The sequence below is a fragment of the Electrophorus electricus genome, chromosome 11 (genome assembly GCF_041902795.1).
Source record: "Electrophorus electricus isolate QZ-2024a chromosome 11, ASM4190279v1, whole genome shotgun sequence".
Taxonomy (NCBI): Eukaryota; Metazoa; Chordata; class Actinopteri; order Gymnotiformes; family Gymnotidae; genus Electrophorus; species Electrophorus electricus.
The window spans coordinates 18442240-18454430 of NC_137507.1; the positions used below are offsets into that span (position 1 = coordinate 18442240).

At 43.3% G+C, this 12191-nt stretch overlaps 2 protein-coding genes across 3 annotated transcripts; one reads left to right on the forward strand and one right to left on the reverse strand.

Moving 5' to 3' along the window:
• The first annotated feature begins 187 nt into the window (after window positions 1-187).
• hcls1 (hematopoietic cell-specific Lyn substrate 1) lies at window positions 188-8540 on the forward strand. 2 transcript variants are annotated; one of them, XM_035528611.2, is made up of 18 exons: window positions 188-330; window positions 941-1024; window positions 1299-1372; window positions 1879-2008; window positions 2373-2483; window positions 2617-2671; window positions 3019-3129; window positions 3451-3561; window positions 3849-3959; window positions 4247-4357; window positions 4645-4755; window positions 5153-5208; window positions 5308-5377; window positions 5683-5831; window positions 6302-6421; window positions 6911-7070; window positions 7222-7290; window positions 7587-8540. In XM_035528611.2, the coding sequence occupies exons 2-18, from the start codon at window positions 941-943 to the stop codon at window positions 7718-7720; spliced, it is 1767 nt and encodes a 588-aa protein (XP_035384504.2). In that variant the 5' UTR covers window positions 188-330; the 3' UTR covers window positions 7721-8540. The 2 variants fall into 2 exon arrangements, with proteins under 2 accessions (XP_035384504.2, XP_035384505.2); XM_035528612.2 differs by having other exon boundaries at window positions 6308-6421.
• llph (LLP homolog, long-term synaptic facilitation factor) lies at window positions 8389-9850 on the reverse strand. The gene is made up of 3 exons (XM_026997627.3): window positions 9707-9850; window positions 9030-9236; window positions 8389-8923 (listed from the first exon to the last, which is right to left on the reverse strand). The coding sequence occupies exons 2-3, from the start codon at window positions 9223-9225 to the stop codon at window positions 8745-8747; spliced, it is 375 nt and encodes a 124-aa protein (XP_026853428.1). The 5' UTR covers window positions 9226-9236; window positions 9707-9850; the 3' UTR covers window positions 8389-8744.
• Window positions 9851-12191: the final 2341 nt, after the last annotated feature.

Consider the following 12191-nt stretch of genomic DNA (forward strand, 5'->3'; position numbering starts at 1 on the left):
ACAGTCCCAGTCCGGCCGGAGGTTCGGGCTGGCTATGCACAGGAGGATATGTATTAGATGCTCAGAACAGACTGGGCCGTCAGTCACACGCTGCAGATGCGATCAGAGAGCCTGCTACCGTGATAAAGCACTGGTAGTACACAGAACAGATGTAGGCCACGGCCTGATAGATGCTCGCTGTACTCTACATATCCATTTCCTACTCGCCGACCGCAGCGTTTCGAGCGCGTCTCTTCCGTCAGGAGCGCTCAGTTCTTTAGCCGCCGCACGTTTAAGCAAGCGCGACGTTTTCTCCAGACAGAACCCCTTTTCCTATAACGTGTCGATAATGTGAGTATAATGTAGTTCCTGCGTTGTTTGAGGCATCTTAGTGATAGCCTACCTAAAATGTACATTTTGAAAGAACTTTGCCGTATACCAGGAAGTGTCTTAAGATGTCACTTGGCAAAACTAATTCGTGTTTAATTTTTAAATGCATCTCCCGGTTTCTTTGCACACATCGCAAATTTCTATGTACTTCAGCGATTAATAAGTGTATTTTAAAATGATTGTTTAAAAAGTTTGTTTGTTGCATGAATAAAATTGAGGAACCAGGCGTAACAAAAAGAGAAATGGAGAAAAAAACTTCACAGCAGGACTTAAAAGGATGTTTGTGTATGAGCTGAATCATAAGAACAATAGAGCAACTGATACTGAATGCTTTTCATTAAAACACTCTTAATTATCGCTGCTGTATGCATCCTGACAAACGATAGTACTATCAGTAGTACTAGCCTGAAGTACCTCTTTAAACACTGAAGATATTGAAGCTTTCTGAAGTGTATCAGATTACAAAGCGCAACAGAAGAGATGAACACCCGTAGCCTTCAGGGTGTGATTTTTTGTAGCATAACACAACTACTGCAGATCAGGTATATGCAACCTTTTTTTCCTGCCATAGATGTGGAAATCTGTGGTGGGACACAATGTTAATGCGAAGGCGGCAGCGGAGTCGGATGACTGGGAGACAGATCCCGATTTTGAGGTGAAGCGTTGCAAAACTGTCCTTGCTGTTTAAGATGTTTCCTAGAGAAGGATTCAGAAGACTCAGATACCTCTACAGTAATAATGTTTGGCTTCCTCATTCTTGAAGTTTTGTATAGATTTGAGCTTGAATTTTCACTCACACACACACACACACAAAACACTGCAGAATGAGGCAATCTTGCTTGTCTGTTTATTAGAAGCAGGACAATACAGGCCCAAACGCAGATCAAGTTGATGCCAAAGTTGACTGGAGCCGTGTGTTTGTGCTTTAGAATGACATCTCAGAGCAGGAACAGAGGTGGGGGTCCAAGACCATTGAGGGATCAGGCCGCAAAGAGCACATCAGGTAACAACGCAAAGAATATTAACAGCGTCCTATAACCGTACATGTTATAGACAGACAAAAGAAACGGAGCAGTTTAATAAACATGCTCTGCATATGCAATGCTCGATGGATTACATTGAGTTCCCTTAAGTTGTTGCTGAAAATACATGTAAAGAAAGTCTAGCCAGGGTTGTTCTATGATGAAACCAGCGTGGGTCGTCACTTGAAACAGAAAAAAAAGGGAAGTGCGCAGTGTTGAGGTATGCGCGGCATGCCCAAATATAGCCCGTTGACACGAAGGAAGATGAGTCAGGGAGGGCAGTTATGAGTAATGCACTGTCGTAAAGCTGGATACCCTGCACTCAGCGAAACACTGAAGGACAGCGAAGAACTCTGGGAGGTGTACTGAGTGATGCAATGAAACCACTAAAGCAGAGTGTTTCTTCCCATTACTGGTAAATGGATGATTGATGGTGTGTGTGTGCGTGCGCGCGCGTGTGCGTGCGCGTGCACGCGCGTGTGTGTAGTGTCGCAGATCTCAGACAGAAGGTGTCCCACGAGCATGAGGAAGTAAAGAAGAAGCAAATGGAACAGGGCCCCAAGGCTTCTTATGGTTACGGGGGCAAATATGGAGTGGAGAAAGACCGAATGGACAAGGTGGGACTCCAACTAGAATTTACTATCATTAATATTACATCCTTTAATAGCTTTTTAAACATTATATCCCCACTATCCTTTAAAATCTCCAGTATAACATCCCAACAAAAAAGCTGACCAATACAAGGAAATTTCACCTGTTTATGTGAATGCTGCTTGTTTATAAATTTTAAATTAAAACTAAAGTGACGTGACATGATGGAGCTGTCAGGGTTTATTTATGAGACCATACCAGGAATCTCTGCACCTATATACCATTCATTTCTATTACAGTCTTTGGGGACCATATATACTTCAAGATTCTGCAGGGCCTCTTGTTGGTTCCTAGCGACATGTTCTAATCTGGTTGGTTAAATGTTCCCAGGTGGCATTGGGACACAGCTACGTGGCAGAAGTAGAGCAGCACTCGTCCCAGAAGGACGCAGCGAAGGGTTTCGGCGGGAAATACGGCGTGCAGCAGGACCGTGTGGACAAGGTGAGGAAATGGGACACAGCTCTAGCTGGGTACACATAGCCGAAGACAGAGACAACGCGTTGGCTGGACGAATGGCCATGGCTGCCTTTCTGGGGCCTCATTTCATTTATATTCTTGTCCTTCTTCTCTCCAGTCTGCCATGGGTTATGAGTACAAGGGGGAGGTGGAGAAGCACACCTCTCAGAAAGGTACTGGACCTTCTGCCTCCATCCATTTTCTGAAGTGCTATGGGAAAATGGGAGTTAAAAGGACCAAGGACACTACTTCTGGTCAGGGTTGCGGGACTCCTGTCCTGAGGTCCTACCACGTAGCTGAATTTAGCTACATAGAACTCTATTGCAAAGGCCCTGCTGAGGGCCTTGATGACCTCAGGTGTGGTAGATTAGAGTGGTAATGTAACTGCAGGGAGCCAGGACCTGTTTTTGGTCATGATCATGACTTGAATGTTCCTGTATGCTCGTCGAGGTCTTTTCCGTCCTTTGCCGGGATGCGGTCCATTGTAATAGAGACTCTGTTTTTTCCCCCCAAACGTCAGACTATGCCACGGGATTTGGAGGGAAGTATGGCGTGCAGAAGGAGAGAGTAGACAAGGCTGCCGTGGGTTACGAGTACAAGGGTGAAACAGAGAAACATCAGTCACAGAAAGGTGAAGTTGTCAGCCCGAACACTGATTGCGCGTTGTGGACCTCTTATGTAACCCTACTTTTATGTGAAATTCTTCAACATCAACAACATTTATGCAATATTCCTTTTACAGTAAATTATACATCACCCTTGGCATCACAAAATGCTTCCAGTTTAGACCTGATTTGTAAGCTCAAAGCGGCTTTCAATTTTAAAATTCCCAAGAGGAATTTTTTTTGTAACAAAAAAAGGAGTTACAAGAATGTTTTTAAATATATTTTCCATCCATTCTTTGCCTGATATACCAATGAAATGTAATAGGGCCTGTTACTGTCTCTGTTAGATTACTCCAAGGGCTTTGGAGGCAAGTACGGGGTGGAGACAGAGAAGGTGGACCGGGCTGCTTTGGGTTACGACTACAAAGGAGAGACAGAGAAACACCAGTCCCAGAAAGGTGAGTTGTAGCTGCTGTGACATTCTCTGTGTGCGGCGTTGATGTTGAGCAGTATTCTTCAAACTCCAGAACTACAAATGCTTATTATTTATGTTCCATTTGTGTGTTTAGAGCTTATTTGCTTGCTGCAAAAGTGTGTTTAAAGGAAGTGGAAAATACTTGTCACGGAACAAGAAATGTGATTGTATTGCTTTTCCAAAGTTATATATTGTTTTCTGCTTTGTTTTGATCTTTGCCTGAACCATGCACACATAGACTGGTGATGCTAGATGATCTGTCTCTGTTAGATTACTCCAAGGGCTTTGGAGGCAAGTACGGGGTGGAGACAGAGAAGGTGGACCGGGCTGCTTTGGGTTACGACTACAAAGGAGAGACAGAGAAACACCAGTCCCAGAAAGGTGAGTTGTAGCTGCTGTGACATGCTCTGTGTGCGGCGTTGATGTTGAGCAGTATTCTTCAAACTCCAGAACTACAAATGCTTATTATTTATGTTCCATTTGTGTGTTTAGAGCTTATTTGCTTGCTGCAAAAGTGTGTTTAAAGGAAGTGGAAAATACTTGTCACGGAACAAGAAATGTGATTGTATTGCTTTTCCAAAGTTATATATTGTTTTCTGCTTTGTTTTGATCTTTGCCTGAACCATGCACACATAGACTGGTGATGCTAGATGATCTGTCTCTGTTAGATTACTCCAAGGGCTTTGGAGGCAAGTACGGGGTGGAGACAGAGAAGGTGGACCGGGCTGCTTTGGGTTACGACTACAAAGGAGAGACAGAGAAACACCAGTCCCAGAAAGGTGAGTTGTAGCTGCTGTGACATGCTCTGTGTGCGGCGTTGATGTTGAGCAGTATTCTTCAAACTCCAGAACTACAAATGCTTATTATTTATGTTCCATTTGTGTGTTTAGAGCTTATTTGCTTGCTGCAAAAGTGTGTTTAAAGGAAGTGGAAAATACTTGTCACGGAACAAGAAATGTGATTGTATTGCTTTTCCAAAGTTATATATTGTTTTCTGCTTTGTTTTGATCTTTGCCTGAACCATGCACACATAGACTGGTGATGCTAGATGATCTGTCTCTGTTAGATTACTCCAAGGGCTTTGGAGGCAAGTACGGGGTGGAGACAGAGAAGGTGGACCGGGCTGCTTTGGGTTACGACTACAAAGGAGAGACAGAGAAACACCAGTCCCAGAAAGGTGAGGGAGTTTCCACTTGGGCAGCACAACATCTTAGCACAACATCACTTATCAGTCATTATCGCTTATCAGTTTGCTCATCATTCATCAGCCCTTTATCAAACATCTATTTTTTTATTGTGTGCTATAAGCAATCCTGACAAGTGTACATTCATCATTGTGTTTCGGTATATTAAAATACAGCACAGTATTAATGTGGAGCAATTTAATTGTAATATAATGCACAATGTCTATATGCCGCAGCCCTGTATTCTTTCGTAGATGTTAATAATCTATTTTTTGAACCCTCATAGTGAATTAAAATAAAAATAAATTAAGTAAATTAAATTACAATAAAAATCACACTGCAATTAAAAGCTGTTTAAATTTATAGATTTTTCCGGTTCTTTCCTTTTAGACTATGCAAAGGGTTTTGGAGGAAAATATGGTGTTGCGGTAGACCGCATGGATAAGGTAAATACGTTTATTAGACATGAGCGTGGTCTTCAGGAAATAGATATGCTACAGCTATCTACGACAATCCTACACTTACATTTACTCTTCTGATCACAGAGTGCATCATCCTTCAGCGAAATGGAGGCACCAACATCATCTTATAAGAAGACTCAGCCGTCTGAGGCTTGTGGGTGTTCTGTAAAGTCCTTTCACGCCTCACTGTTGAGATGCGTCCATGTTTAATGTAACAGATGTCTGCCATCACTGACCCCAGTTGAGCTGGATTTGCAATTTCTATGCAATTTATTCGTACAACAATTCTAACATTACGTGCTAGCAGGTAGCAGCTTTGCTGATATCTAGGACAACAGTGTAGAGATGACTGGCATGAGTGGATGAGTTTGAATGTGGCAACACTGGTGGCTTTTTATTTTATTGTTTTTCTTCTTTTTTTTTGTTGGTTAATTGATGCGCGTGTGCCTTCGTGTGTAGCGAGTGCAGGTGCTGGAAACCTGAAAGCTCGGTTTGAGAACATGGCGAAAGCTTCAGAGGAAGAGAACAGGAGAAGAGCGGAGGAAGAAAGAGCCAGAAGACAGGCCCGAGAGCAGAGGGAGCATGAGGAGGCGCGGAACAGACAGCAGGTTCACAAACACCTCAAACTGGGCTTGAGCCACACATCAGAATGCCACGTCTCGCAATGTTTCGTTTGATTTCTTTATATTGGAAAGCTCTGGTCTATCTCATGATCTCCTGGTTGTTTTAAAATGATTTTAGCTGTGCTTCTGTCATCTATTACTTGCGACCAGGGCAGTTAAGCAATATGGCATTTATGCACATACTAGTCTTTCCAGTGGCTAAATTGTGCCTGTGGTTTTAGCTGTTATGTAACACCTACCTCAAACCCCAATGAGAATTTTGGTGTCCTGGGGCATCATCTCAAGATGTAAAGATTTTGTGGGGGAAGAAATAAAATGTGCACATAAGATTCAGGAGAGAGTTTGGGATAGACATAAATACATGAAGTATACACACAGTGAAGTATACGTACAGTGTACATGAAGTATACACACAGTGCACACAGCACATGCCTGATGTCAGTCGGTCTGTGAAGTTACAGAGCAGTGAAGAGGCAGAACAGAGGACTGTGCCTGCACCTGCGCCTCAGCCTCCTTCCCAGGAATTCAGACCGCTGCCCGAAACACCCAAAGACCTGCCTGATCCTGTACACGAGGTAAAAACGGCATCACCCTACCGCAGCTGAACTCTCTGATTGTACACAGGCAAAAATATGCAGAGTGGTGTTGCTCCCTAAAGGACTAGTAGGTAAATCTGGGGGCATTTCATACTATGGCTCTAGAAGAAGCCACAAAGCACCAGGGATGATGGCAGGGTGGTATGTGGGAAGAATGTCATTGCATGTTAATTAAAGAAGACTGGATCGCCAACTGAGCTTCATGTTATCAGGAATTTATCAAAAGCCTCCAAAAATATACTATTGCTATTATTCAGGCCAAATGTGTACCTGGATCTAGAAGGTTTTACAATTTTCAAAGAGGCACACTTGTAGTGAACTGCTCTCGTGCTTGCTGTCTGTGTCCAAACACGTCTGGCGAAGAAGCTTGTGAATATGCCTGCGTACAATGTGTGTGTGTGTGTGTGACTGTGTGTGTGTGTGTGGTTGTGTGACTGTGTGTGTGTGTGTGTGTGGTGGTGTTCACAGGTGGATGAGCAGCCTGAATATGAAGAGCCGCCTTCCCTGCCCCCCCGCTCTGCAGACCTGCTGGAGGAGGAACAGCCAGATGAAGACTCTCCTCCTCCTCTTCCTCATAGAGAGGCTGATGAAGGAGAATATGAGGAAATTGCAAAAGCTAACTTTACTGGTTAGACACACACACACACACACACACACACACAAAACTATAGGGATGTAGGAAATAAGCATAAAACCAGTTTTGAGATTTGCATGGCATATTCTGTGGTGGTGTGTTTAGGTAGCTTGAGTCGTGTCTGATTTACTGGTCTCTCTTGCAGCTACTGATAATGATTATGAAGATGTTGGCTGTGGCCTATCAGCTGTAGCGCTTTATGACTATCAGGGCGGTGAGTGTCACCAAAACACAAACAGGCATCTTCCTTTTTTGACGCTGGCAACATCAGTAGATTCTGTTTGGTTCGTAGCCGATTTCTTCCCTCTTACAAACATTAGAGAGAACATTATTAAGGAGCCGTCTGATGAGCATTGTATTAGACTGGTCTGGCAACTAGACCGGCAAACTAACTTGTACATCACAATTTTCAAATGTGATTCCACTAATTGAGCTGCTGGACTTGCTGCTTTTCAATTTTTTTCAAGTTGGTACTATAACTACTGTATTTCCATATGTTTCTGTTTGTAGAAGCCGATGACGAGCTCTCCTTCGTGCCCGAAGACATCATAATAAATATTGAGATGGTGGATGAGGGTTGGTGGAAGGGAAGTTGCCATGGCCGCAGTGGCCTGTTCCCAGCATCCTTCGTGAAGCTCATGTAACATGCATCACCAACCAGATGGAAAACTCGCTTGCTTTATTTTACTGACTCAACTGCATGCCTCCAAAATTCAATCAAGCAACTCAAATGTGAAGCACAAACTGTCCCGCTGCCTAGGAACGCATACCGCAAAATTCAATCTGCCATTAGACCTAGATGTCCAAATCTGAACAGGAATCCGCAGGCTTAGCAGCAATGCCTGACTGCTCCAGTGCAATATGTACAAGGTGCAGACACAGGCTGTGGACAAGTGCTTCCTGGATTCAGTCTGTGTCTGTCTACAGAGCTTCAAGGAGCAAATTCCATTAATTTAGTGTTCCCTTACCCCAGCCCCAACCACATTTTTTGCTGTTTGTGCTCATAGCATAGTATTATATTATATTATATTATATTATATTATATACCGGGTATTCAGTGTTTGGTTGCTTAACATGTTGGGAGCCGGGGTAAAGCAAAAAAAAAAACCTGCCAAATATATTAGCCAGTGGAAAACTGATATTTGGTTAATGTACATCTTGTGCATTTTGACTGCATTGCAACAACTTAGCGACTCAGTTTGTATTGAAATGTTTTTTAAACATTTTTAGACATTCACCTGAATATTAAGCACAATGAAATGGTACTGTGTTTTCATAGTCAACAGATAAAAGGGAAACATTTCTGTTAATATTGGGGAAAACTGAATTTATTGTCCACCATCTTTGTTATAAATGATTATAAGGCAAAACCTTGTTAATGACTCATCATTCCAATAATGTAGAGAATGGGAAAACAAAAATATTAAAAGAACAACATCCATTAAAGATCTACCTTGAACCAAATGGCCCATACAGACCACAAGCATGCTCTTTACTCCGCCAGAAAACTCTGAAAGTATTGCAACTGTAAATTCAGGCTTTATATCCACCCATCCACACTGACTGAGCTGAGGAGTGCCCACAATAGTCCCTGAAGTTGAAGCTAGCTTCAAAGGCTTGAATGCACCCGTTCCTGCTGCAACACAAAGTCCATCCAGGGCAGTGGGTCTACCATGCCAAGCCCTTCTTCTTCCCATGCTTTCCTTTCTTTTTTAGCCGCTGCCTTTTCATCTTTTTCACTTGCCTCTGACTCATCCATGCCGGGTACTGTCCGTGCTCGTTCAGCATCGTGTTCTTCTTACGCTTGCTGTCCGTGTCCATCTTCCCCGGACCGTCTGGGCCGGGGGCTGTGGGGGGAAAAACAAAAACAAAAAAACTTGCTATATACATCAACACTGCAAAGCGAAATCTAGACTGTAGCTAGTCTTGTTCCTTCAACCTTTTTGTACTGACCATCTTCCGCCGCCGTCTCCAGCAGCTTGTCGGCGGGCAGCACCGTGGCGATCTCGGCCACGTCTTTCATGGAGATGTCCCCCGTCCCGTCGGGGCGCAGGGCCGCTTTGAGGCGCGCTAGCTCCTTGGGCGCGTTCTTCTTCCTCTTCTCCGCCCGCATCTTCCTTTTCCACTTGCTCCGTAAACTCTTTGCCATTGTTCTAAGCCCTGGGGAGACAAGACGCGCAAACGTAGTGTTAATTCCTCAGGTAACAGCCTGTTTGCGCAGAAATAAGACCGAGTTGTTGCGCAATACCCACAGCGCTACTGGATCAGCTAGTTTGGCCATTTAACGAAGACCAGCCGTAGGAGCGGTTATGCCACTACTCTGGACTTAAGCAAAGATCAGCATTAAAGCCGATACTTACATATATTAGCCAGACCAATGTACTTACCACAGTATATTAACAGAGAATTTTAAAAGTATTGAATTAAAAGGTTAGCTTAATGGTTCGCTAGCTAGCTAACCCATTTTAAGATAACTATCCACTAGCAAGCGTTCCAATTTTAAGTTTTAAGCATGTCTCATCTGATTGTTAGATAAATTAGCTGTCTGAGGTGAACTGCAAACGCTTGCTGATATACCTCACAAAAGTGTGCTTTGGTTTGTCTTATACATTTCTATATTTTTTACTCACGTCCAGTTTCGGGAAACCTCAGGCCACATGTGCCTCTATTTACGTTCACCGGAAAGTAGGTTTACAAGTTTGCGACATCTGAAATGCCGTAAAGCAGTTCCACGTTCACTGCTGCGCCACCTGTAGCTCGAGCCTGTTCTGGGGCTGACGCGCGCTCGGTTACCCCGGTTACCTAAAGACGCCACGTGAATGATGCAGACGCTAAAGCCTCCTCCGACTGCTGCAGTATCGCGGGAGTGAAAGCTCCCACTGTCCAGTCCAACTCTGTCACGTGTCCAGGAGATGGAGACAGCAGCTGGTGCACTGAGCACACCTGTTTTATGGGGAACTGTATTGTTACCATAAATGTCATTATTATTATTATTATTATTATTATTGTTGTTGTTATTATTATTATTATTATTATTATGCATACCAGTAAATAATAATATTACCTTTTTGATTCCTTACCTAGACCTCAGTGATTCTTTAAATATTTTAACAAGACTTGGGAAACCAACTCTCTGTTTCTGGTGATAGCCCAAGGAAGGTGCCCATACGATGTTACTGCATGAACTCGGGCTGACAGGACTGCAGTCCGGCATGGTTGCTCAGTTACTCTATGAAGTTCCAGCTATGCTTCTTAAACTCATTACCAGCTTCGGGGGTCGGCTGGGGGGTGGGGTGGGGTGGGGGTAAGGGTGTGGCTCGGTCTGAGGGAGTTAGGAGGGGGCGGCTTGGTCTGTGGAAGGCAAGTCTGCCACCTGCCACTGTAGCAGTCAGTATTCTGCTTCCTAGAGATGTAGACCCAGAGGGCTCCATCAGAGGGACTATCCTGGTAACATTGTGCTTGGCAGTCAGTTGAGGTCCCTTTATAAAGAGAGAATGTGTGTGTGTGTGTGTGTGTGTGTGTGTGTGTGTGTGTGTGTGTGTGTGTGTGTGTGTGATTTCTCCAATTAAGCCTCTACTAGCAAGTGCAATGCATCACACACACACACACACACACACACACACACACACACACACACACACACACACATGCATGCATAGGTACACACACAATCGTGAACATTTATGCATTCTTCCATCACAGTAATGAAGAACTTCCTGGTTCCTGGCTGGTGGCATACTCTTCATGCACACACAGGAGCCTGTCATTTAATGAGCACAAATAACATTGCATTAAAAAAAATTGCATTACACAAGCTGATGTGATACAGAGCAAACAGACCTGGGAAAAGACAAATGGTTTGATACAGCATCTGTGTCTCAAGACTGTTGAGTTTGTTAAACTTGATTTTGCTGAGTATATGGCTTAGGGGAAAAGGCTTTTTTCATCAACCATCAGTCTTCTCTGTGTTTAAACATAATGGATTCTATATAAAGATCTGATCCATCTAAAGATGTGATTTTGTGTAGAAATTGCACCTGTTTGATTTCTTTCAGTATGTCCATCATTGTCTTCCAGTTCATTTCCTTTAAGGCCACATTAATATAGTTGCCGAGCTGCAGAAGAGGAAGAGTTACGTTTTGGAGTTCATTTTTGACTTTTGAAGTGGAAGTTGTAGGAACCTATAGTGCAAGGTTATTTGAATAACTCCAGAAGGTGATGAAGGGGTGTGGTTAGGAGAACATCTTGGGTTCCCAAGGCAGTATAATTACATTATATTTAGTTAAATCCCCAAGGAGCGTGTTTTATATGAAGATGCATCTCACTGTTGTGGAGGGATGTACTTTAGTGGGACTGTTGGTTTCACAGGCTCACTGTCATACTTGATATTTGTAAGATATTTATACTGTCCATCTACATTTCATTGTTTATACATTAAAGGCCGTATGTGCAGACTTTCTGGTGGATTTTGAAGATCATGTAAATGTGCTCTGAAAGAGAGATCATAATTACAATCTAGATCATAGCTACCTTTAATAGGTTGTAAATTAAGGTAAAGGTTTATTGAATAAATGTCAGTTCCAGTAGTGCGAAGTGGATTTGCGCGTTGAGGCCTAGCAAAACAGCAGCACTGTAGCAGAGTGGTTTGTATTATAAAAACATGTCTGCATTATGACTTAAAACACTTGGACCAATACCCTCTGATTCTCAAGGTTTTTGCCAGCTGTTCACTTTGGCTCAAAGCATAGTTTTGGATCAGGAACAATCCAGTGTGATAATAAAGGTGTTCTTATGGTTACAGGAAAACTGTTCCCAGATCAGTACTCATACAGTCTGTGAAGCTTGTGGACTGGTGTGCCCAGTGGATCAAGATACTGAGATAAATGAGCTTTAATCCCTTGAGGCAGCGTTGGCCAAGGTCACGTGTTTTCTTCTCATCTCTCTTTTCACCCCTCTTGCTACACTAACCCTCCCCATCTCACCTCCTCTGTCTTTCACTATATCTTCTCTCGCTCTTACAACCAACTTAATTGCCTGGAGAACCCTGTGAGAAGGAAATCGTATTTCCCAGGTTTATGCCTCGATATATGTTCCCATGGAGATGACTTCAGCCTT

Bases quoted from the DNA above. Each gene is read 5' to 3' on its own strand.
- hcls1 (XM_035528611.2), top strand. From the start codon at position 941: ATGTGGAAATCTGTGGTGGGACACAATGTTAATGCGAAGGCGGCAGCG. The intron at 2,672-3,018 runs GTACTGGACCTT...CCCAAACGTCAG, and splicing joins GAAGCACACCTCTCAGAAAG to ACTATGCCACGGGATTTGGA. The intron at 4,756-5,152 runs GTGAGGGAGTTT...CTTTCCTTTTAG, and splicing joins GAAACACCAGTCCCAGAAAG to ACTATGCAAAGGGTTTTGGA.
- llph (XM_026997627.3), bottom strand. From the start codon at position 9,225: ATGGCAAAGAGTTTACGGAGCAAGTGGAAAAGGAAGATGCGGGCGGAG. The intron at 8,924-9,029 runs GTCAGTACAAAA...TTCCCCCCACAG, and splicing joins GGAGACGGCGGCGGAAGATG to CCCCCGGCCCAGACGGTCCG.